Below are 23,762 nucleotides of genomic sequence, written 5' to 3'. Positions count from 1 at the left end.
AGGAACATGAAACATTGAAAGGGAGGGCGAAGTCACAAGATGAAAGCATGACAATAGGGAGTCCCAGGGAAGCCCAGATTATGCCCCACCAGCAGCCCCAGTGCAGGGACAATCGCCACAGCCCTGGACCAGTACTTTCCAGTATATACCCCTTTCCACTACTGACTTAATGAACTGGTCAAATACCACCCCACCGTTTGAAAAGGACCCTGGCAAGGGTATAATCTTAATAACTTCCCTGATGAGGACCCACACCCCGACTTGGGATGACTGTTAGCAAATTCTGCAGCATCTCCTGACGGGTGAAGAAATTCAGAGAGTATATGCGGAAGCTCATCGACATCTAGCCGCCAATGGCATAGGGGCAGCCCAGATCCTGCTCCAGTACCCGCTGCGGGATCCCAATTGGAATTATGATCAGGCTGACCATAGGGCCTTAGTACAGATGAACAGGCAAACCTTGATACAAGGTCTAACATGTGCAGCCAGAAAACCTACCAATATGGCAAAAAATTCTGTAGTACAGAAGCCAGATGAAAGTCCAGCAGCTTATTTGGAACATCTGAAGGAGGCATTTAGGATCTGGACACCGCTAAACCCAGAGAACCCAAACAAGAGCACAGAGCACAGCAGTCCTTGTGAGGCTTCAGGCCCCGCCCTGGGCCAGGTGGTGAGGGGCAGGAGCAGGGCCCTCAGGCACTCACACAGGGGAGTCCTCCTGGGCAGCAGAGCACAGCAGTCCTTGTGAGGCTTCAGGCCCCGCCCTGGGCCAGGTGGTGAGTGGCAGGAAGGAGCAGGGCCCTCAGGCACTCACACAGGGGAGTCCTCCTGGGCAGCAGAGCACAGCAGTCCTTGTGAGGCTTCAGCCCCCGCCCTGGGCCAGGTGGTAAGTGGCAGAAAGGAGCAGGGCCCTCAGGCACTCACACAGGGGAGTCCTCCTGGGCAGCAGAGCACAGCAGTCCTTGTGAGGCTTCAGGCCCCGCCCTGGGCCAGATGGTGAGTGGCAAGAGCAGAGCCCTCAGGCACTCACACAGGGGAGAAGAGGCAAGAGAAATATAGGGAAAAGAAGTTGAATATGTTGGCAATGGCAATTGGAGAGAAGGAAAAGGGGAAGCATATCTCCTTAGAGGGAAAGGAAAGGGAAGAGGACGTGGAACCAGAGAAAGAGGTAGAGGACGAGGGACAAGACTAGGGAGGAATCAGTGTGCGATATGCAGGCAAGAAGGACATTGGAAAGGCGAGTGCCCGAATAAGAGAGCCCCAGGCCAATGGGGACGGAATCGCGGAATGAGGCCCGGACGAGGAAGAGGAGAAGGAGGGTACGGGCCTCCTGATTGGCAGCACCGGGAAAACCCAACCAATCTGATTGGGTTGGCTAATTATGAATCGCAATAGGACAGCCTGGGTTCACGGCAGGGCTCCCCGGAGCCCACGGTCTCAGTACAAGTGGGGAACCGCCTTGTGAATTTTATAATTGAGACTGGAGCTGCACTATTTTCAGCTAAATGAAATGTTTAAAAAAGAGTTTTCAGAGAGGGGTTATTCTGAAAGAGAATCTAGATTTCAACAAGGAATTTTGAATATTTAAGTGAAAATTTTATCTAAAATGCATAAAATATTGTTGGAATGGAATACAATAGACGAAGAGGTTAAATCTGTAATGATTAGCTGGGCTAAAGATTTTGGATATAATATTGAATTTGTGAAGTGGATTAAATTATGGAAGGATGGGTTAAAATTTACAGCATGTATTACGATAAAAGAAAATGTTATGAAAATGTTATACAGATGGTACATAACACCAGTAAAATTGGGTAAAATGTATAAAGTTTGCAATAAATGTTGGAAGTGTCGGGAGCAAGAAGGAACATTTTACCATATGTGGTGGGAATATAAGAAGGTAAAAAGCTTCTGGGAGATGATGTATAATGAGCTAAAGAAAATGTTGAAATACACTTTTGTTAAAAAAACCAGAAGCTTTTTTACTGGGAATACTGGGAAATGAAATTAGTAAAAAAGATGTGAAATTAGTTTTGTATGCAGTAACAGCAGCCAGAATTTTGCTGGCACAGAAATGGAAACAGGAAGAAATGCCCACGAAAGAAGAATGGAGGATGAAACTGATGGAATATGCAGAAATGGACAAATTGACGGGGAGAATTAGGAACCAACGTGACCAGAGATTCTCCGAGGACTGGAAGAAATTTACAGAGTATATCAAAGATGTTTGGGTTGAACAAATAACACTTGTTGGTTTTCAAGAAGCTCTGTGAAATTAATGTTAGAAATATTGTTTAAAAAACATGATGTGATTAAGAGTGTTTGAGTGCAATATAATATTGAGAAATGTGAGATGAAGATATAATACTGAGAATTATCAGACAAGCTGAGGGAAGTTCTGGAAAAAAGGGATTAAGTGAAGATTGGATGTTTGATTTTGTATGAATTTTTGATGGAAAAACTAATAAAAATAATTTTAAAAGAGAGAGAGAGAGAGACTGGAGCTGAATATTCTGTGCTCCCCTTACCCCTAGGAAACCCCAGCAAGCAAACCATTAAGATCACTGGGGCGACAGGGGACTCTCAGGTGAAACCCTTCTTACAACCAATGGACTGTGTTATAGGGGGAAGGGCAGTAATACACAAGTTCCTGTATATTCCAGAATGTCCAATGCCATTGATGGGAGAGATTTGTTGTTCAAGCTCCATGCCCAGATCATTTTCACCCCCTCCGGATGTAATATGGCCCTGCCATATTACAGGCACAGGAATTATGTCTCTCATGGTGCCCAGAGAAAATGCCTGGAGATTGGTGGCAGCCTTAATGGGGGACAATAGAGAAGAGGAGGGCCAAGATTCAAAGCTTATAAGAATGATCAGTGCACCCCCAACGGTATGGGCAGAAGGCCCATCTCCAAGAATGGCAAGGAATAATCATACCAAGGTTCGCGCTGCCAAGAGCAATAGGGAGCGACACCAGACCAGCATTCATACACCACATTGTACAAGGAGTCAGTCAGGTTCTGGACATCCCATGGAAACTGCATACGGCCTGGAGGCTGCAGAGCTCGGGAAAAGTAGAACGGATGAATAGAACATTGAAAAATCAACTTGCCAAACTCACTCAGGAGACAGGAGCCTCCTGGCTCAATATGCTCCCTATAGCCCTTTTCAGGGTTCACTGTATTCCTAATAATACCCAATTGTCTCCATTTGAATTACTATATGGGCGTCCACCCCCGTTTGAGCTTCCCCTGTGTACTCAACTCTTGGGGGACACTATGACCCAAGACCAAATTTAATCTCTCTTATGTGTCTTCTCATCTCTTAACAGGTGGTTCCTCCAGCGGATGCCGTGCAGCATGGCTGAGCCAATCCACCCCTTTAAGCCCGGTGACTCTGTATGGATAAAAGAGCGGAACGCAACGGCCCTAAATCCTAAATGGCAAGGCCCTTACGTAGTCCTGCTAGTTTCCCCAATTGCAATTAAGGTAGCTGGGTTGACCCCCTGGATCCATCACACACGAGTAAAACGAGCCCATGGAGAGTGGACCTGCGAACTCTTACCCAATTCTCTGAAGCTCAGATTCCGGAGAGGTCCTGATCCTGATCCTGATCCCACTGGGAGCTGATCAGGACACAGCCCATCGCCAGCCCAGAGGCCTGCTACCATCACACCGGAAGCTGATAGTTCTAAGCATGCCTGAAGATCTGGATGGGAGGTTCCGAAGATATACAACCTACCTGTGTAGATAAATTACCAGATAACGTTCTGAGCAAATTAGTCACAGTAGTCTCAAGCCGTAACGCGCGTGAGAAAGGTCACTTGACTGAGCCGGTGGCCATTGTGTCCCCTGTAGTTACTGAAGAACGACCATTTGGCCAGCCAGTGTTATGGGATTGGGTGTTACATGTGTGGTTGTATGCACTTGGGCAAATCTTTCGGTTCTGGGATAATCCCATTTGCTCTGATTGGGGTGCAAATTGCAATGTATTGCGCTGCACCATTTGCTTTACATATGCGAACCAAATAAACTCTGCTTGAAACCTGAATTGGCATTTGCCTCCCTGTGTCCAGTCCGTGCTCCAGAATATCCAAGTCACTTGCGGTCCAACACATTGAATCCAATGTTTACTTCCAGATACATGGCTATAGAAATTGCAACTCTTAAGACTGCTGCTTGTCGTCTCTGGCTGAAAACATAAATAGAGAGATCAAATCCTAACCCTGCTGACTTTAAATCTGTTACTGCAATGGGCAGCCTGTGGAAACTGCACTGAGTTCAATTTTAAAATAAAATGTGGCGTAAATGTGCTGGTCCGGGGGGGGGGGGTTTACCGTGAGGCGTGGTCAAAGTCCGGTCCTGGGCCGAGGGTCTGGAGCCTGTCCACCAAGGGGGAAGCGGTCCAAAGCAAGATGGCGGGCGTGGTCGGGAACTCCGGAGAAACAGGTCTGGGTGCTGGCAGAAACAAGTCTCCAACGTCGTTGCTCCCGCAACCTGGGACTGGGCTGACTGGCCTTTATCTCCTCTGAGGCCAGGGGCGGTCCCAGCCCACAGGTGACCCGCCTCTCCTGGCCTTAAGGCAAGCACTCCTCCTAAGAGAACCCAGTTCCCTCCGCCTCTCTGCCCTGAGCCTCTGCAGCTCAGAAGAGGCTGGAGTGTTACTGGAACCAGGGGCAGCTTCACCTTCCCCTGACAGGGCTGGGAGAGGCGCACCTGCAGGCAAGGGGTCCTCAATCACCTCCAGAGCCAGAGTGGATGCATCTGGTGTCTGCTCCTGAGGATCCGGCACAGGTACAGGCCCTTCAGATTCAAGCCCCTGCCCCAGCTCAGCCGGCCCTGGAGGCGGGGACTCCTGTGCAGGCTGGTACTCCTCAGATCCAGCTTCTGAATCAGATTCCCAGGCCATCACAGTAAATAAACTAAAAATGTTTCACCTTTTTAACAAAGTCCTTCTGTCTACCAGTTAGTTCTATCTGTCCTAGTTCACGTATTTTAGGATGAAGGGAGGAAGAAGAATAGACTAACGAGTGGCTGGGATGCAATCAGAGTGAAGAGAAATTCCAGCTGTTGGAAGTAAGGATCACTGGAACTCATAAGCATGTTTAAAATGCCTTCCATTCAGTACTTATTATTATTATTGTTAATTGAATTTATATACCGCCCTATACTCGGAGGTCTCAGGGTGGTTCACAAAACAAGAGCAACATAAAACACCACAATATATATTATCAAAAGAAAAACAACCCTTCCTCCGAAGGAAACCCCCAACAACTAGGAACTCTTACAAGTTACTAAAAATGCTAAAAAACAGGGGTCTCTATGACATTTGGGGTGAGCAAAACTCGGGAGACACCAGCAATACATTCCAATCCGGACGCCATGGTACAGTGTCCAGACTGGACAGCATTCTGCTCACACAGGGTCTGATCCCCTCAGTGGAATCAACATTAAAATCACAGATCATGCCCCAGTAGAAGTCACTGTGGTGAATTTTGTTTTCGTGTGTGAGTGGGGTGGGTGGGTGTTTTTGGATCAGGTTAACCATATTGATCTGTATGCTGTTGGTAGATTCTTGTCGTTGTCTTGTTGGGCTGTGTATGTGATAAAGAGGAGCCATACCGGGGTGAAGGCGTCTTCTTCTATTTGCCCCTGTGTCAGTTTCAGTTTAGGCCCGGAAACTAATTGCATTGCAGCTGAACCAGGAAAAGTGTATTATGCTCAAACCATCTTGCCCCAGTGAGCAACCTGGCCTCTGAATTCTGCACTAGCTGGTTTCAGAACTGTCTTCAGAGGCAGTCCTACATATAATCTAACCTAGATGGGACGCGGGTGGCGCTGTGGTCTAAGCCACTGAGCCTTGGGCTTACTGATCAGAAGGTCAACGGTTCAAATCCCTGTGACAGGGTGAGCTCCCATTGCTCGGTCCCTGCTCCTGCCAACCTAGCAGTTCAAAAGCACATCCAAGTGCAAGTAGATAAATAGGTACCACTCCAGTGGGAAGGTAAACCGCATTTCCGTGCACTCCTCTAGTTCCCCAGAAGTGGCGTAGTCATGCTGGACACATGACCCGGAAGCTGTCCGTGGACAAACGCCGGCTCCCTTGGCCTATAAAGCACGATGAGCATGCAACCCGAGTTGTCTGCAACTGGACCTAACGGTCAGGGGTACCTTTACCTTAACCTTTAATCTAACCCAGAGGTTACCAGAGCATAGACCACAGTAGTTAGGGGCATAGCTGGGCCACCAGTCAAAGCTGATGGAAGGCACTCCTGAGCCTCAAATGACAGCAAAGATTCCAGGAGGACCCCCAAACTAAACTTCAGAGGAAGTGTAACCCCTTCAAGAGCAGGAGACCTTGATGGGCAGGCCTATCTGGTCTACGTATGAAGTCCATAGCTGTCAACTTTCAGATTTGAAAATAAGGGACCAGCAGCCTCACCTGTCCCGGGGACAGTCTACGGGATATCTAACAATCCGGGATAGCAGCGGGAAACGATGCTGAAATAAGGGAATTTCCCGCCAAAAAAAGGGAAGGTTGACAGCTATGATGTAGTCTTCTTGAGAAGCTGAGACAAAGGGCCAGAATACAGCTCTTTCTAACTCTTATTTCATGCGATTTATTTATGTGCGCAGGGGGAGGGGGCAGAAATTAAACTGGCAAGTTACTTAACTTTTATTTTTTCGCTTTCCATTTAGACAACATCGGACCGCCTTGCAAAATATCGGACCTGACGAAATCGCATCGCTGATAGGGAACTTGCACGCTCCTCCTCATCCCGCCGCGCCTCATTGCCAGAGGCTGCTGGACTACAACTCCCATCACCCCCCACCGCTGCCCATACTGGCTGGGGCAGTGGGAGTTGTAGTCCAGCAACACCTGCAAGGATGCAGCCACACCCCTTACACACACACACACACACACACACACACACACACACACACACACACACACACACACACACACGAAGTTTGACTGAGCTCCTTGGAGGAAAGGCGGGATAAACATGCCGAATGACTTAAGGAGCCACATAGCCCCTTTCTTGCTTTCCCTTGGAATGGCCCGACTCTGTGGTCGAACACTCTCTAACTCCTTCCACCTCTATGGTTACCGGCGGGGCGGGGGGGGAGATAACCCTTTTCCGCCACGTGACCTGGAAGCGGATGTACGATAGAGGAAGAGAAAGAAAGCAGGCACTCACGCTTCCGGGTCTGGTTTGCTTGCTGCTGGAGGAGAGGATGCGGAGCTGCGAGAGCAGCAAGAGAAGGAGGAGCGCGGGTATCTCGTCCACCATGTGAAAGAGGAGCGCCCGACACCCCACTCAGAGGCTCCTTCCCCCTTGGTCAGGTGAGGGGTTCTCCTGTCCATCAGGCCAGTGTTTATTTATTTTTGTGGAGGTGAGGATTCCTGAGAAGTGTAGGTAACGATGCCGAGGAAATAACACTAATTATGGGGGGGGGGGAGTTGGGGGGGGAGAGATGTCATGAGCATCTTTTTTTTTAATGGAGCCCTCTTGTTCAGAGGTAGTCTACCTCTGAAAAGCAATGTTGCTCGGGTGGGGTGCGAAGCAGTGATGCAGAGTTTTCTCCTCGATGTCATTTTTATTAGTATTATCATTTCCGTGGTGCGTGCTTGTGTTTAGTCTGGCTAACGAGAAAGGGGTGTATCTATTAGCCCCCAGAGTTTAATGGATGCTCCCTGCCCAGAAGCAGTCTGTCTCGAATGCCACAGTTCAGCAGCAGAACATGTGCCTGTGCATGTGGTAGAGCTCAGGCTCAATATTTGTTTTGCCTAGGTAAGGTGGTGGTAAGAACCTCCTGCCTACCTGAGAACCTTGGACAGCTGCTGCCACATCAGAATAGACAATACTTTAGCTTACACAGAAGACTAAGAATTTCACTTGTATCATGTTACGCATTTAGGAGGTGGGGAAAACCAACAGGGAAGAGTGTTCACCATCATGTCCTCCTTCATTTCCTTCATTTGCAAGAAGTGTGTAATAATTATTTTTAGTGCTCATGCACTTTGAATCAAGATACTCATCCTTGAGACAGCAAAACTAGCTTCTGCAGAGGAGCTGCTTAAACAGTGTTGCATGCTATCTGATAAATTAACCTTTATCATGTAGCAATGAACTTTTTATCATGTGGTATGCAAGGCTGCTTAAACAGTTTCTCTGAAGCAACTGGTTTTGTTGTGTCTAAAAACACAGTGAGTCCTTGTAAAATCTGATTCCTATGCACTTTTGAGGTTTTCTCCTTGAGAACTAATGCCTCTTCTCCCTCCCTCCCTCTCTTTTCTTTTTGCTTACTCTGGAAGCAGAAGCTGGACTAGATGAACCCCTTATCCAATCCTCTGGGGCTTCTATTTCATATTAAGCTGCTCCCCAGAAAGTGTTGAGTATTAGTAATGCTGTGGCTGCAAACCAACTTTCTTAGAAGTCCCAGCTAAGTTATTCTGAGTAATCATGTATGCATGAGATATCTCAGTTAAAAGGTGGACCTTAATGACCCTCTAAGGTAGGTCAGTATTATCTCCACATTGCAAACAGGGGTTTGACTGAACTTGGGAGAACAGTGAAATATTTATAGCTGTCTGGCTTTTGGTAAGATTTGAACTGGAAAGCTTCAAGTTCACTGCTCAGTCTCTTACTCACTCTGCTGCTTTGTGTCAGCAGCAGATGGGAAGTTGTAGTTGAAAACATCTGGAGGAAACAAGGTTGGCAAAGGCTGCTTTATATTAATTGGGGAGGTGATGAGAACTACATTTCCCTTCCAGGAGGAGGAGGAGGAGGAGAGCAAAGCTCATGTGGATCCATGGTCCCATTTGATGTGTACGTTTGGGATGCAAGTGCTGGGTTTGTTTGGATTGCTAGTTTTTGATCCCCTTGCCTTCCTTACTCTTACATACACGTCAAGTCTTCCTGGAATGCATCCCTTTTACTTTTCAAGAAATCATACAGTTTCAATTTGTTTGCCCAGATTTCTCAACTAGTCTCTAGCATTGTTATGTGGCCTGCAATTCTTTCAAAAAGTCCAATGTTTCCAGTAAAAAACTCCTCTTTTTGGGCTGAAAGTATCATTTTACTAGTTCTTTAAAAAATCACTGATCTCTCCCATAAGAAAAGCCCTGCCAGATCCCAAAAGGTCAAGCTAATTCACTGTTCTTCAACCCTGGGTCCCCAGATGAGGTTGGACTACAACTCCCATCATCCCCAGCTATTTTAGCCAATGGGAATTGTAGGATGATGGGAGTTGTTGTCCAGCATATGGGGACCCGAAGCTGAAAAGCATTGGCTGTAATCCACCTTCTTGCTTCCTGCAGTGGCCAACCAGGTACTTCTGGAAGCCCTTAACCAGAGCATAAGATCAACAGCTCTACCCCAGCCTCTGTTCTTTAGAGACATACTGCCTTTGAATACGGAGTTTCTAAATAGTCATCCTGGCTTAGAGGGATTGATAGACCTCTGCTTTCCCATGCTTTCGGCTAATCCCTTTTTAAAGCCATTTAATGTAGTGACCAACAGCAGGTCTTGTGACAGTGGGAAGAGTTCTGCTGTTAGTTGTCTTTAAATTTTACCAAAGCAAAACTCTAGAATTTGAGTTATTTATCTTGTTTTACTGTGCTGCCTTTTCTCTTGGCACTTTTATTTAATTTATTTATTTTTTTATTTTTATTTTTTGCTTTAGAAAAGCCATAAGCACTTTCTCATGATCTTTCAAGTTGCTGTTGCTATGGCAACAGGTGTTTTCTCAACAGAGCCAAGTTCCTTTCTACCTCAGAGATGCTCTTAATGCATTCAGAGCTGCTTAGAGTTTGTCTGCCTGTGACATTAGAGTAGTCATTACTTGCTCTACCTCTGTTCCTTAAATCCCCTGTTTCTCATACATGTCTGCAGTCTGAGACCTAGGTGTAGCATCACCATAAACGATGCCTTCTGCTGTGTGGCTGATGCTTATAGCAGTGAGTAATTTTAAAAATAGACCACATGGAAAAGAAATAGAGGAATGAAGCCTGATTACTTCTGATTACTAGTGGTTTTACTATTTATACCTGGGTTACCTGTTCATGCTGTCTTCGAATTATGTTGGATAATGTTAGGAAAGTTTTTAATGTTTGAAGTTTTATTCTGTTTAATACTCTGTTGGGAGCCGCCCAGAGTGGCTGGGGAAACCCAGCCGGATGGGTGGACTATAAATAATAATAATAATTATGTTATTATTATTATCAAGCACCAACAAGGTTATAAAATAAATAAAAAAGAAGAGTTTTGTAGTTTCTCTTTTTTATTTATACTATATCTGTATACTATTTTATCTTGTATTTATTAAGGGATTGTTAGTTTAACTTCATAATAAAGTTCCATTTTGTGATATAAGCCAATGTGATATTGACAGATAAAGCAGGGACAGGGAGCTGAAGCCAAACCCAGCTTCCAAAGGCTTCTCAGCACAGATCCTGAACCTAAGGCCTGTTTCCTTTTATATAATTTATTGCTTCAGTGGGACAAATCTATTTCAGCACTCATTGGCTTGGATTCTTTTTTCCTTGCAAGTTTTTGTATTTGTTTCTGATTTAACACTTGGCAGATTTCTCTTGAGCTTGATAGACCTCAATTTAAAACTTATGCACCCAAAATCCAAAAGGTGCTAAACTGATATACTGTTATGTTGTTTTCCTTTTTTAGTACTTACTCCTAAGATGTGAACTTTAGGTGTCATGACAAGTAATTGTCTTGCAGCTTCATGCTGCCAGCACCTGCCTTTTCTGTTTAGAAAATCCTGGAGGAAGTGCTGGCTGGCTGGAACCCTGAACAGGAACACTCATGGGAAGGGGCGGAAGATACTCTTATACATTTTGTTGCAATGCCCATTTGTTACTTAACACTGATTTACAAAAACTACTAGGCTTATAAAACATGAACAGCATATTTATATTCTCATAAAAACAGAGCTGGAAGGGATCTCAGAGGTCATCCAGTGCAACCCTCCTTCTCATGTGGAAAATCCCATTACACATCACTAATTAAAAAAAAAGGCTACCATGCAGTCCGTTAGAAGATGGAGGCAGATCCCAGGCAGTCTGTTAGATTGCCAAGTAGCTTATAAAGTCGGGACATTTTTACTAACATTTAGTCAAAGTCCCCTTCCTTGTCATTTGAACCTGTTGAGTCCCTATCCTCTGGAGCAACAGCAAACAAACCTGCTCTGTCAACTGTGTCTGGAGACACTTGCAGTGACATATCAGGTGTCAAATGGGAGAAGCTGCTCCAACTGCTCTTTGCTTCAGACAGCTACAGGGCTAGGGGACAAAGGTGCCGCTCACTCCTTCTCTTGCTAACAAGAACAAATAAGATAAGCTGTTTATAGTGTCATTCTTGGAAATGTGACAATAATTGACCAGTCAGTTGACTAGCAGGCTTTACCCTAATCCAACAATAGTGAGCGGGGTGCCTCTCCATTTTTTCTGGGCTATAGCACCCAACAGTGACAGGCAGCAAGGCCTGTTGAAAGGAAAGGTGGGTACAGTAGTCTGTAACATTTGAAAGGGAATACACTGGGTACCCCTGTACTACTCTTGTCCTGTGTGCCACTCTGACAGCACAGGGCCACTGCAGGGCTTAGATCTTAGATTCTCAGAATCAGAGAAGATCTTTACTTGTTCTAAGATGTTAAACCAACCTTTAATCCTTATCTTAATTAGCCTCAGCTACTTGTATTCTGTGCAGATCCCATGCATTATACTGACTTTCTTAAAGTAAAGGTTGGAGAGTTTAATATGGATGGAAACAAGAATTGATATCTACTTTTTCTGCTATATATACTTAGAATGTTTCTAGTACCAGATTGTACAGCACCTGTAATTTGAGAGAGATGCAGATCAGGGCTGAGAAAACCCCAGCTCCCAAGTTCCCCTTGGAGTGCCACTAAAATGTGATGTAGACATTTAGAAATAGTGGATTTTCTCCCCATGCCCTAACTCCAAGCTGTCACCCGAGATCAGCCTTTCAAAGCCCAGTGCCCTCAAGATACTTTGGACTACAACTTCTATCTCCTCTGACCTTTGGCTATGCCTAGCTATTGGAAGGAGATTGTAGTTCAAAACATCTGGAGGGGCAGTAGGTTGGCAAAGTCTGCCCTGGACCCTTCTGAGCATTTGTGTTACTATTGCTACCACTAAAGCTTCCATTGAAGTTTATAGTCCTTTCATGGGTGCATGCTTGTGAGAATCTTTGGTGCATATTTATGCATTTATTTGGGTTTCTAGCCTGCCCCATCCCAAAGTGCTCAGAGCTCATAATATTTAAGTGGATCTGCCCTCTCCTAATGCTTGACTGCTAAAAGACAGTTGGAATGAAAATATTTTATGTGTACAAAAGCTTGCAGTACAGTGGTACCTCTGGTTATGAACTTAATTTATTCCGGAGGTCTGTTCTTAAGTTGAAACCATTCTTATCCTGAGGCGCACTTTCGCTAATGGCACCTCCCACTGCGCAACTTCCGCTCACATCCTGGGGCAAAGTTTGCAACCGGGAGCAACTACTACTTCCGGGTTAGCAGAGCTTGTAACCGAAAGCGTGTGTAACCAGAAGCGTTCGTAACCAGAGATACCACTGTACTGAAAAGTGGAGATGGAGAAAGTCTGCTTCAGGTTTACAAATAGCCATTCATCTGTGGCAGGTCACAATTGGATCCACATTTTGAAAACTCATAGAGGAATTTGGTTCTTTCAGGTTTTCAGAATGGCATAAATGGACATGAAAGGCTTGTAAAAGAGTGTGTGTGTACGTGTGTGTGCACGCGCATGCACGCATGCATGCATGCACACATTTACTAATACATTTGGGGGGATTTATTTATTTGCAAAGTTGGGTCCACTTTCATAGTCTTGAAAACCAATGTTCATCTTTTGCAGCACACTGATGAAATGGAGCCTGGAACAAATTCTTTCAGAGTGGAGTTCCCTGACTTCTGTAGCACCGTTTTGCAGAAGCTGAACCAGCAACGCCAGCAAGGGCAGCTCTGTGATGTTTCTATTGTTGTTCAGGGACATTTGTTCCGAGCCCACAAAGCTGTCTTGGCAGCCAGCTCCCCTTACTTCTGCGACCAAGTGCTCTTGAAAAACAGTCGACGGATTGTTCTGCCTGACGTCATGAACCCCAGAGTGTTTGAGAACATCCTTCTGTCAACTTACACTGGGCGCCTGGTGATGCCTGCGCCAGAGATTGTCAGCTACCTCACAGCGGCAAGTTTTCTTCAGATGTGGCACGTGGTAGACAAATGCACTGAGGTGCTGGAAGGAAACCCTTCCGTTCTTTGTCAAAAGTTGAATCGTGCCAGTGACCACCAGTCCCCCAGCAGCAGTAACTACAATGGCCTGGTGGAGAGCTTTGAGATAGGGTCTGTGGGGCAGACAGACTTCCACAAAGTGCAGGATGGTGAAAATGAAGAGGAAAGCTCGAAAGATGAACTGTTGTCTCAACTCACAGAACATGAGTATCTCCCCAGCAATTCTTCAACGGAACATGACCGTCTGAGCACAGGGATGACGAGCCAGGATGGAGAGGAAGGAGCAAGCGACAGTGCTGAGTATCAGTACGCCAGGCCCCTTTACAGCAAACCGAGCATCATGTCTCACAAGCGGTGGATCCATGTGAAGACAGAGAGGTTTGTGCAGGACTGTGAAGGGGTGGAGGTACATGGCCCTTACGATGAGCAGCAGGTGTCTGAATCCATGAATGCCATTCAGGTGAGCCACTCTGTCCCGACGTCTGGCCCCGAAGACCTTCGTGTCAATGAAAAAAAGATGGAGACAGAGTTTGGTGAGCAAGCCAATGAAAGCAATTACGATGAGCAAGTGGACTTCTACGGCTCTTCCATGGAAGAATTTTCTGGGGAAAGGGCCGATGGGACACTCAACCTTCAAAGACAGGACGCTGGGGTTGCTGCAGGTTATGGAGATAGCATGGACGTTCCCTCGGGGATCAAGGAAGAAAATGCCCTGTCTGGGTTCTCCACAGCTGACAAACTTTACCCCTGCCAGTGTGGCAAAAGCTTTACCCACAAAAGCCAGAGGGACCGCCACATGGGCATGCACCTCGGCCTGCGGCCTTACGGTTGTGGCGTGTGTGGTAAGAAGTTCAAAATGAAGCACCACCTTGTTGGCCACATGAAAATTCACACTGGCATCAAGCCTTATGAGTGCAACATTTGCGGGAAAAGGTTCATGTGGAGGGACAGTTTTCATCGGCATGTAACGTCTTGTACAAAGTCATACCAAGCCTGTAAGGTGGAGCAGAACACTACTGAAATGAATTGAAAACAGGTGCCAGGCAGTGGGGTGGGGAGAGTGTATGGGAAGGGAAAAGGCAGAGAGAACCAGATTACATAACTGCATCATAGAGTAACACAGAATGTATATGTTGCACAGAGTGTGCCATGTACTACGCTGCTGAGATTCTGGATGGTTGTTTTTTTTTAAAAAAAAATCCTATAGCACAAGTGGGATCACCTGTGGAGGCAAGCAGGGAATTCTGCCCAGGCTACAAGTAAGGAGGCAAGTTTGAGTGGCGGTACTTTAGTGTAATTATAATTATTGCTATTTATTATTCTTTGTGTTTTGGTAGCACTTGAGGAGAGGGGTTCCCTCTCATCTCATTAGTGTTCTCTGCTCTCAGTGAGTCTGCATATAGATAGCTGCACATCCTGAGCGCCTTGGTTGGATGACTGTAGTCCCATGTTCAGAAGTCCTTGTGATTTTGTTCAGCCAAATAGATATATGAGCAGTTACCTTTTTTGAACCAAAGGGGCAATTATAGATACTTTAACACAAGTTGCTAGACAACTTTCAGGGGCCGACAGCTTTAACAAGCGGCTGCTTTTTTTAATCAGTCAAGCTTTGAGTTCCATTGACTGGCTCTGTTTATCTTGGCAGAGTGATTCTGCGTCATGCTTTTTTAAAAAATTCTTTTGTAAAGCAGTTGGCTATTTTGTGATGGACACTTTATATAGAGACAGATTAAACTATAACCTCATCTCTCTCCAACTCCTAAACCCCTCTCCCTGTTGTGCCTCATACAGCTAGCCAGTCTGCACTTTTGGCTGCCACAATAGTGAGTATCATGTTTGCTCCCCAGTTGGAGATTAAAATGCTCTTTTTCTAGCACTTGAGATTCCAGGCAGACACCTGTCCAGTTTTCATTTTTTTCTGTTTTGGGGTATGGTATTTGCTTTGGGAAGTGTTGGTTAGGTACCAGGACTTCAGAGAACAAAGTCCAATGTACTGAATTCTGTGTCACTGTTTGCAATGAACACTTTTGGTACTGATCTCCTCACTTAACTCAGGTGGGGAGCCATGAGGGACTGAGGCTGGGGAAACAGCTCTAAAGGAACTTACTCTGCATCACTCTCTAAGGAAGCTGCTTGATGATTAAGAATCAAAGAATGGCTACTGCTGGATGCTCCCCAACGGTGCTGTGCAGACATCTCCAATCCTGGAAGCAGCTTGTGGATTTCTGAACATGATTCTTATCCTCTGTGAAGGAAGAATTTTTAAACACTGGATACCTTTTTTTGTAACCACAAGTAGTTTTAAATTTTTAAAACTAGAACTGCTGTTATATTCCTTCCTTCTTACTCCTTTCGCCACCCCAACTACAGGGTGAATGCACAAGATGGAAGAAACTTAGAACGGTTAAAGCATTTGTGCTGCTGTTTGATAGTAATTGGGGCGCAGAAATCCCCCATATTTGCTGTGGACAGAGGTTGTCATATATGTTGATTGGTAAATGAGGTGTTTCCTTAACAGAATACTCTGCTGGTGCCAAGGAGGCTTGCTGGTGCCAAGGCATGTCATTCCGCCCCTGCCCCCCCCAAACTTCAGCCTGAATAGAAAAAGAGGTGGGGAGATGGGTGGACCTTGTGCAAGGAAAGCAAACATTTCTGGGGTTATTACCCTCTTCCCTTAACTACAGAGTTTAAACAAACTTTTCATGTGATAAGCTGGGCCTGGAATATGAGTGTCTGGCACAAATATGGGTTTGGTTGTTTGGTAAGGTTGTAGTGCTGTAACTTCTCCTTTGGTGGAACTATTTAATGGCTTTTACTTACAAAAAACATGTTAAAAGCTTTTCTAAATCAACGCAAGATCAATTTTTGATATATCTCCCCCCCCCTCAGTCATCAGCAATCCATATATGATATTTTTGTTGCTGGCACATGCAACAATAAATAATCTGCTGTTTTCCCTGCTTAGATGAGCTCAGCAGCACACCAGGGTGGAAATGACTGTCACCAACTTGAACCCTACCAAACAAGTTAACCCAACAGGGATCTTCTTGCTAACACTGTAACCTGCTAAATGTATAGAAGCACTTTGTATTTAAAAACAAAAGAAAAACCATTTATAAATGTTTTTTTTAGAACTTCCAAGATAGATATATATATTCCCTCTGGTTTGTTTTCTTATTCATGTTGTCTGTTCAATTTTTTCCTTGTCTTCAATCTTGAAATTTTATATTGATAAGAAGCTTTTTGTTTATATGAGCACAGGGTCTGGGGTTTGTGTAAGAAGAACTGATCCTAAGGGTCTGCTTTTAATTTTGTCTTCTTTCTTTTTTAAAAAAAAAATCCTTATTGCCTTAGAATCTCCAGGAAGCCATTTTATTTGCAAACTTCTACAACAGGTGTGGGGAAACTTGGACTGCCCAGTTGCTGCTGAACTACAGCTCCCATCATCCATGACCATTGGCCATGGTTGCTGGCTGATTGGAGTTATAGCTCAAATGTTCCCTGCTCCTGTTCTTTGGGCTCTGTTAGGGAAAAGAGAACCTGTATTTCTTATGGCTCCCCACAGCATTTCTCAGCTTTCCTTGCGCTGTGACCTCACTCAAACGTTTGTGCTGCCAATCTAGCCATAGCAAATGGAAGGAAGGCTCAACCTGCCCCATTCTGACTGCCAACATTTTCTACCTGACCTGCTATTGTGCTCTTAACTGCATCTTGATGTGACACATTTAAGCTGACAAAGCTTTTCCTGCAATGGAGAACTAGGAGTGGGGAAACCTCACCTGTTTAAATGTTGCATGTTAAGCAGCTACAAGAGTCACTGGAGCAGAGGCCTGACAACCCTACTCCAAACCAGAGTTCCTTCAGGCCTACCACAAAAGCCCTTTTGCTTAATCCACTGGAGAGTTCTTCTTGTACAGGCACCATAGATGGGAAGCTGTGCAAGAATGGTTCTCCTTTTGCTTCATAAGGGCTTGTGCATTTAGACTTCTTGGCTGGATTATCTCCCTCTATTAGCTTGATGCCTTCTCTGGACAGGACATACAGAGGTCAATTGAGTTTAAGTTTTTGAATAACTTATGACTACAGAGCTTTGAAATGTAGGTAAGATGGTAAGGGGTTTCCTACTGGAGTGTAAGATATACAAGAACCTTTCACGGTCCCAGTTCTCATGTCATGGTAACTCAATGGCACCTGCTTCGCTTCTCCCCTTGGCTTAGTGGTATGTCAACCTGTCTTGATTTGCTCCAACCAAGACTGTGATTGGTAAACCAACAACAAACCTTAGTTTCACTTTATGGTTTGTTTTGGAGCAAAACAAATCAAGTTCCGCTGTTCAGTCATAATGTTAAGACCAGAGATTGTGGTTTCTTGCTCTTGACTTGTGCTAATGGAGGAGGAGTAAATCAGCAGCTATAGGTTAATTATGGTTCACCATGATGTGTGAATACTGCCATTTTCACTTTCAGTGTTAAATACATTGGGGGGGGGGGGTATTATCTCTAGGAACTTGGACTGCAATCCTGGGCCAGTTCAGAAAATGGGCGTGATGGTGTTAAGTTCCTGATGGCGGCAGTTCCAAACTGACTGGCTTACACATAGTTGGGTTGTGTGGGAAATTCCAGCAAAAGTAGCTACTGGGAAAGGTTAGGCCCAAAGCTTGGAATTTGTACCCCTCCCCTTCTGTTCATGGGCCCATAATTTTGTGCATAAGAGAGATGAAAGAGCAATATAAATTACCACCAGGCTATGCTAAGTTCCCTTTATTAATAAGGGAAGTGCTAACTAATGATGCCTTGCCAACAAATCTGTAAAAATTTTATGCTACTACCATCCTTGTCATATTTGGGGTACTTTATGTGACTTACATTCAAAAATGAAACACGACTTTGAAACTGTATAGAATGCTTTGGTATCAGGGACATGCTTCACTTTTAGAGCAACCTTCCTCAACCTGGTGCTCTCAAGATGTATTGGACTACAACTCTAGTCAGCGCCAGACAACATGGAAGCGCACCAGGGTAAGGATGGGAAATGGGGAGAAAAAGCCCTTGGATACATTTGAAGTAAAGCCCCATCTCCACCATAGATTTAAAACAACATCATACCACTTTAAACAGTTATGGCTTCCTCCAAAGAATTCTGGGAACTGTAGCTGATTGCAGGTGCTGAGAGTTATTAGAAGACCCCTTATTCCCTTCATAAAATTCCTGGAATTCTATGGGAAGAGGTATTGATTGTTAACCTAGAATTCATTAGGGGAAGCCAGGACTGTTTAAAGTGGTATGATACTGGTTTTGCTTTATAGTGCAGATGGGAGCTGAGTCTTGAAAAGGGCAACTAGGATAGTACTTTATTTCATTATAGCTTTTGGTGGTCCAGAAGTGCACAGTGCAAGTAGATAAGTAGTTACCGCTCCGGGAGGAAGGTAAACGGGGTTTCCGTGCGTTGCTCTGGTTTCACCAGAAGCGGCTTAGTCATGCTGGCCACATGACCTGGAAAAACTGTCCGTGGACAAACATCGGCTCTGCTGCAACCCCAGAGTCCTCTGCGACTGAACTTAACTGTCAGGGGTCTCTTTACCTTTACTATATTCATGCTGATTTGTGAAGCTAAAACTGCTGGGTTTGGGAACTCTGTTTTTCCTGATCCTTAAAGGATTTTAAGAGGTATTAACCACAGACCCTGAGTGCTTAACGGGTGATTTGTCAACACTTTGCTAACACAGCATGCTTCACAAGTTGAAAAGAGTGTAGATTTACTGTAAAGACTGCTTCTGGCATTCCCCACCCCTTCAAAGTGGCAAATATTATGTGTTGAATGTTTTAGGGCAGATGCTATTTCTATAAGAGTCTATTTTAAAAAAAATATTTGTTTTTATCTGGTAGTGGAATGTTAATACATTCTGTAAGCATACACATTTTAATTCAAATATTTCTATTTAATTTGGATAGTTAAAATCATTAGGACTAGCAGCTGGAGCCCTGAAGGCAAAGAGCTGAAAAATGAATTGCATATTAACATTTCTTTTTAAAGCAGGGTCATTGTCATACTTCTTTGCTTGAAAGCTGCTTCCTGCATCAGCCACTGCTGCTTTTCTTCAACTTTCCCTTCTGGGCTCCACTGTATTTCTTAAATAAATGTAACTGTTCATATGCGAGTGAGGTGAACCTTTCTTGTTCCTCTAAAAAAAATCCCCCTCAAAAGCATTGTCACTTGTGATATTACAGTTCATATCCTGTTGATCTTCTGTGAGTTGTTACACCTATATTGCAAAGGATGGATAATTTGATATCTCTCTTAATATTGCTGTCCTAATAATGCACAGCATGGTTTTATGTGACATTACTGTTTCATTGTTTTCTTCTTATAGAAGAGTCTGTTGGTCTTTTGTATAACATGTTTTAATAAATGTTATCTGTCTTTTCCCCCCTGGATTTTTACATTTATTTATCAAAAATAATCATTGCACTTGATAATACACATTATAGGTCTTGAAAACTTTATTGTGGCTTAATGGACTTGCTGCAGGATGGGAGTCTGTGAAAGCTTATGCTAGACTTGTAAATACGCCAACAAATGTTACTATCCTGCCACCACCTCCCTCCAGAAAAATACCAACCCGGATTTCCATGCTGGATGGAACTGAAGAACTGCATTGCAAAATTAAGAGGAGTGCGAATTTGAAAGGTGACCTGCATTTTCGATTGCTTGTTTCAAAAAATGCAAGTTAGGTAGGTCTGTCTTTAAGGGCAGACAGAATTGAATTTCACCCTGATTGCTGCTCTTAGATTACTAAAAAAAAAGTTGACCAGTTGGACTGGCAGAGGAAGAATGGATCACTTGGCCCCCTCTCCATCAAACTCCGTTGTATTTCCATGCCAATCATGGAAGAGGGGACTTTCCTTCCTCTGGCTAACACAGGAACCAAATGGCTGGCGGAGGAGGAATGGGCCAATGCACCCTTCATCCACCAGCCTGGATACTCGCCTACATGGAATTCCTTGTCACCTATGGCTATCAAGTGAGTTCTTAAGTAAAAAACCTGACCCAAAGTGGAAAGAAAGTTACAACTTGTAAGATGCTTTGTGTGTTTGTTATAACTAGCTAACATGACTACCACTCTGGAACACCTCTGATTAGGAAGGACCTTAAAATGGAAATTGAAGCCCGGGCTTGTGCTAAATTTTGTATCAGAATGGGTGCTTTGCTGTATTTTTGTGTTATGTACAGAGCCTGGTGAGAAAAGCAGGAAAAGAGAAGCAATAGATGAGCTTTTGTCTGCTTACGCACCATGCATTTAAAGCACAAACCTACATAAACACCTGGGAAGTGTAGTTTGAGGCTGCTGAAAATTGTAGATCTTTGAGGGGTAAACTACAGTTTCCAGGATTCTTTGGGGAGGGTGCTGTTGTGACATTTGCTTATTCGCTATGGTGAATTTTCCATCAGTGCAAGGTTTCTCCTTGTGCAAGTGAATGTTACCTCCCTCTTTGCCCCCTGCATGCCCACTAAATCTGCTCTGGGGGTTCCCCAAACACACTGGAACAATTTGGGAGATGGTGCAGAGCACAAGGTGGCAGAAGTGTTGGGAGAAAGGTGGCAGATAACTGGTTTGTGATATGCACAAAAATAATGTGATACCATTGTGGTGAACAACATGAAGACTAGCCTCAAGGAAAGATGTCCAGTTCCACTCATCAATGTTCAAATGAGTACAGGGAAAAATACAAGGATAAGTAACTTAACACTGTAGTCACAACAAACGGAATTTAATCTCCCCATTTTGTCAGGGTATTCATATTTGGAAGTTTCTTTCCAAAACATTAAAAAGATATATCCAGTCTCAACAAATTTGCCCTCTATGCAGCTGTCATAACTGACATTCCGTGCTCTGGACCAAGAAGAATGTTTGCTTTCCAAACAAAGTGGGTGAACTTCAACTTAAATCAGGTCACTTTGCTAAATCCACAGTAAATTCAATATTCATGCATAAGAACCTTGCTCTACACAGTTTTGAAATAGTGAACATGTTGATTCAGTGCCCTTTCCAAGTTTCTTCACAGAGGGGATATTGTGTGCTGTGTGTATATATATATATATATATATATATATATATATATATATATATGATCTGTTGTGCATGAATAGTTAAAGTCTAGCATGTAGAAAACCTGTAGAAAAAGCTACAATAGGGATTCAATGTAAATTATACACATTTAAACATTTAAAACAAAAGAACCCCCTGTCTTAGTACCATGTCAATGTTTTGACCTAGCTGTTGATATAATCAAATCCTGAAGCAAAATTAAGATTAGGCTGTTCATGGTAGGATTAATTGTACTATAATCATGTGGCATTATATTGCTTGCTGAATATGGCCATAAATACTTTTCAAATCAGAGAAGCATCCTATAAGGTCTATTGAGATGAGGTCTTAGTTAACATCACCTAAACTTTTGGTTTGCCTTTCTGGCCTTTGCTGATTTGCTCAGCTGGTCTGATGTGTTTAGAAACATTAATGGTACTTTTCTTCTTACTGAAAATATCTACATGATTAATTTGAAGCTGTGTGAAATCTTTGCTTTACGCTTCATAATCAGGCTTGCTAGTGATGTACCTGAGACACTTTGGAAATTCTACCACGTTGAACAGTTGTGAAAGTTATTTATACTGTATAGTTCACATTTCCTAAAGCAGAGGAATTTCTGGAGCATAGCACAACTTTTTTACCCTACATGCCAGTTTTAATAGGAAAGCAGAATTACTTTATTACCTTATTCCAACAAATACTAAAAAGCTCACAACCCGCTTGTGGAGACTATCAGAGGTCACAAAGAAAGGAATATATGATAACAACAAGAAAATGAGGAAAACAATAAAGAGAAGATTGGATAGAACTGTGAATACTATTTGGACAGAACTGTAACATTAAAGCAGCAGCAAGAGAGATGTTTGGATCCCTTTCTGAGCTCGAAGCATGGGTACCCCCAACAAAAAAATTAAAAATTTGGTTTTGTAATTTGGAACTATTGTGATTTGATTGGTTTGTTAATAAAAATTATATTTAAAAAAAAATACTAAAAAGCTCACACCATAGAAACCCACAGTGTAAACACCCACATAAATACTGATTTTTAAGTACACACCAAGCCAGAATGAATTGTGATCTTACTAACCTCCATGTCCCTGGAGATACCAGTCACTGAGAGTTCATGATTATAAGAATCTAATGCTCAGATTTAATCAGTTTATAAACTTTGGACCCCCAAAATGGAAACCATTTAAATTAGCTTATTTTTGCAGAACAGGAAGACAAATACAGATTAGAAATGTTAAATCTGCAACACATGCTTGTTGTGGAAAACCCCAAGAAGTGTGATTTTTAAAAAACTTTGTACAGGAGGCTAGGTTCTACACACCCTCCTTCTTCCAGACAAGCAATATTCACTATCAGTTAAATGACATATTCCAGCCAGGCAAAAATATTTGGAATGCAAAGCAGAGCTAGTGAAGGATGTGACCTGTGGACCAGTGTCCACATTTTTCAGGTTTCCCCCTGTGTGCAGACTAACACCTTGTGATTATTCTCTTATACAGTATATGCACCCCCTATTGGGTCAATAGGCTACATGGCAGTATAAGCTCACACAGTGCTGTCCTGTGATCATGTCCCACCCACAAGGTTGGTAGTGGCCCCACACATTAGTAATATATTTACAGGAGGGCCATCTCAACCACCAAGGCTTGTTTACTACATTAAAAAAGAAATACTTAAAACACATTCTGATTTAATCATTTTGATTTGAGTTTGTGGGCAGCTACTTTCAGTTTTCTTCATTTTTATAGTTCCATCTTTTTTATATAATAGCAATGTGTGTGAACGAAGCCCTGTTTTATTGAGTGCAACATTATCGAAGGAAAAAGCACAGCATCTTAAATGCCACTTTATGATCATTTCAAACTTTACACATTATAACAAAGCAAAAGTCCATTTTCACTGATCCTCCTCCTGAGGGAAGCTTGAAGATAAGGGGGGGGGGGAGAGAGCACAGTGAAGTAAGGATCGATTTCGCCACAAAAACTTCAGGAGTGTAGAAATTCTGCATTACAAGGCAAATATTAATAATGTCATCCACTACTCTCAAGAAAGGCTGTTATTCCACCAAATAGAATACTCCCATACTCAATGTCAAGTTATTCAAAAAATAGGTTGATGCTTTATTCAGTAGTTAACATTGAGAAAAAGCATTTCACATTACGTATGTTTATATCTTCAACTGATGCAGCCAAGATCCTTCAGGTTATCTAAAAACGCTCATTGGAAAATGCAGATTGGTTTAAGTGCCAATGAGTTGCAGTCTGCAAATTTGGTTGGAGGCCTTCGCAAATGTTTGGTGACAATTGCAAACGACAGCCAGGCAAATGGGAATGATACAGTAGCCCACCGCTTTGGGATCAGCTCTTGTACAG

The 23,762-nt window shown here is 43.6% G+C and overlaps 2 protein-coding genes and 1 long non-coding RNA gene across 11 annotated transcripts in view; 2 read left to right on the top strand and 1 right to left on the bottom strand.

The window, feature by feature from the left end:
- LOC308579355 (uncharacterized protein) overlaps positions 1-23,762 on the bottom strand; it is a 92,144-nt gene that overhangs the window by 28,225 nt on the left and 40,157 nt on the right. The window contains exons 1-3 of one of the 8 annotated variants that reach the window (XR_014004421.1): positions 3,568-4,332; positions 2,941-3,399; positions 499-984 (exon numbers count right to left, since the gene is read on the bottom strand). The exons of 2 other annotated variants lie outside the window; for them this stretch is intronic. Coding sequence is in view for 4 of the 6 variants with exons in the window: in XM_081180348.1 (XP_081036474.1) it covers positions 3,568-3,673 (106 nt within the window). In the remaining 2 variants the exon portion in view is untranslated. 5 more of the 8 variants (XR_014004422.1, XM_081180348.1, XM_081180347.1 and 2 more) reach the window with 5 other exon arrangements.
- LOC308579363 overlaps positions 1-23,762 on the top strand; it is a 173,373-nt gene that overhangs the window by 127,275 nt on the left and 22,336 nt on the right. The window lies entirely within an intron of this gene.
- Positions 7,217-16,614, top strand: ZBTB43 (zinc finger and BTB domain containing 43). Of its 2 annotated transcripts, XM_081179975.1 has the most exons (3): positions 7,219-7,350; positions 8,326-8,522; positions 12,919-16,614. In XM_081179975.1, exon 3 carries the CDS (start codon positions 12,931-12,933, stop codon positions 14,320-14,322), a length of 1,392 nt encoding a protein of 463 aa, XP_081036101.1. In that variant the 5' UTR covers positions 7,219-7,350; positions 8,326-8,522; positions 12,919-12,930; the 3' UTR covers positions 14,323-16,614. The 2 variants fall into 2 exon arrangements, with proteins under 2 accessions (XP_081036100.1, XP_081036101.1); XM_081179974.1 differs by lacking the exon at positions 8,326-8,522 and having other exon boundaries at positions 7,217-7,350.

This window comes from Podarcis bocagei (genome assembly GCF_964188305.1).
Source record: "Podarcis bocagei genome assembly, chromosome: Z".
In the NCBI taxonomy this organism is placed as follows: Eukaryota; Metazoa; Chordata; class Lepidosauria; order Squamata; family Lacertidae; genus Podarcis; species Podarcis bocagei.
Note: the sequence above shows the minus strand (reverse complement) of the source record. Positions and strands in the feature narration are given on the sequence as shown.

Bases quoted from the DNA above. Each gene is read 5' to 3' on its own strand.
- ZBTB43 (XM_081179974.1), top strand. From the start codon at position 12,931: ATGGAGCCTGGAACAAATTCTTTCAGAGTGGAGTTCCCTGACTTCTGT.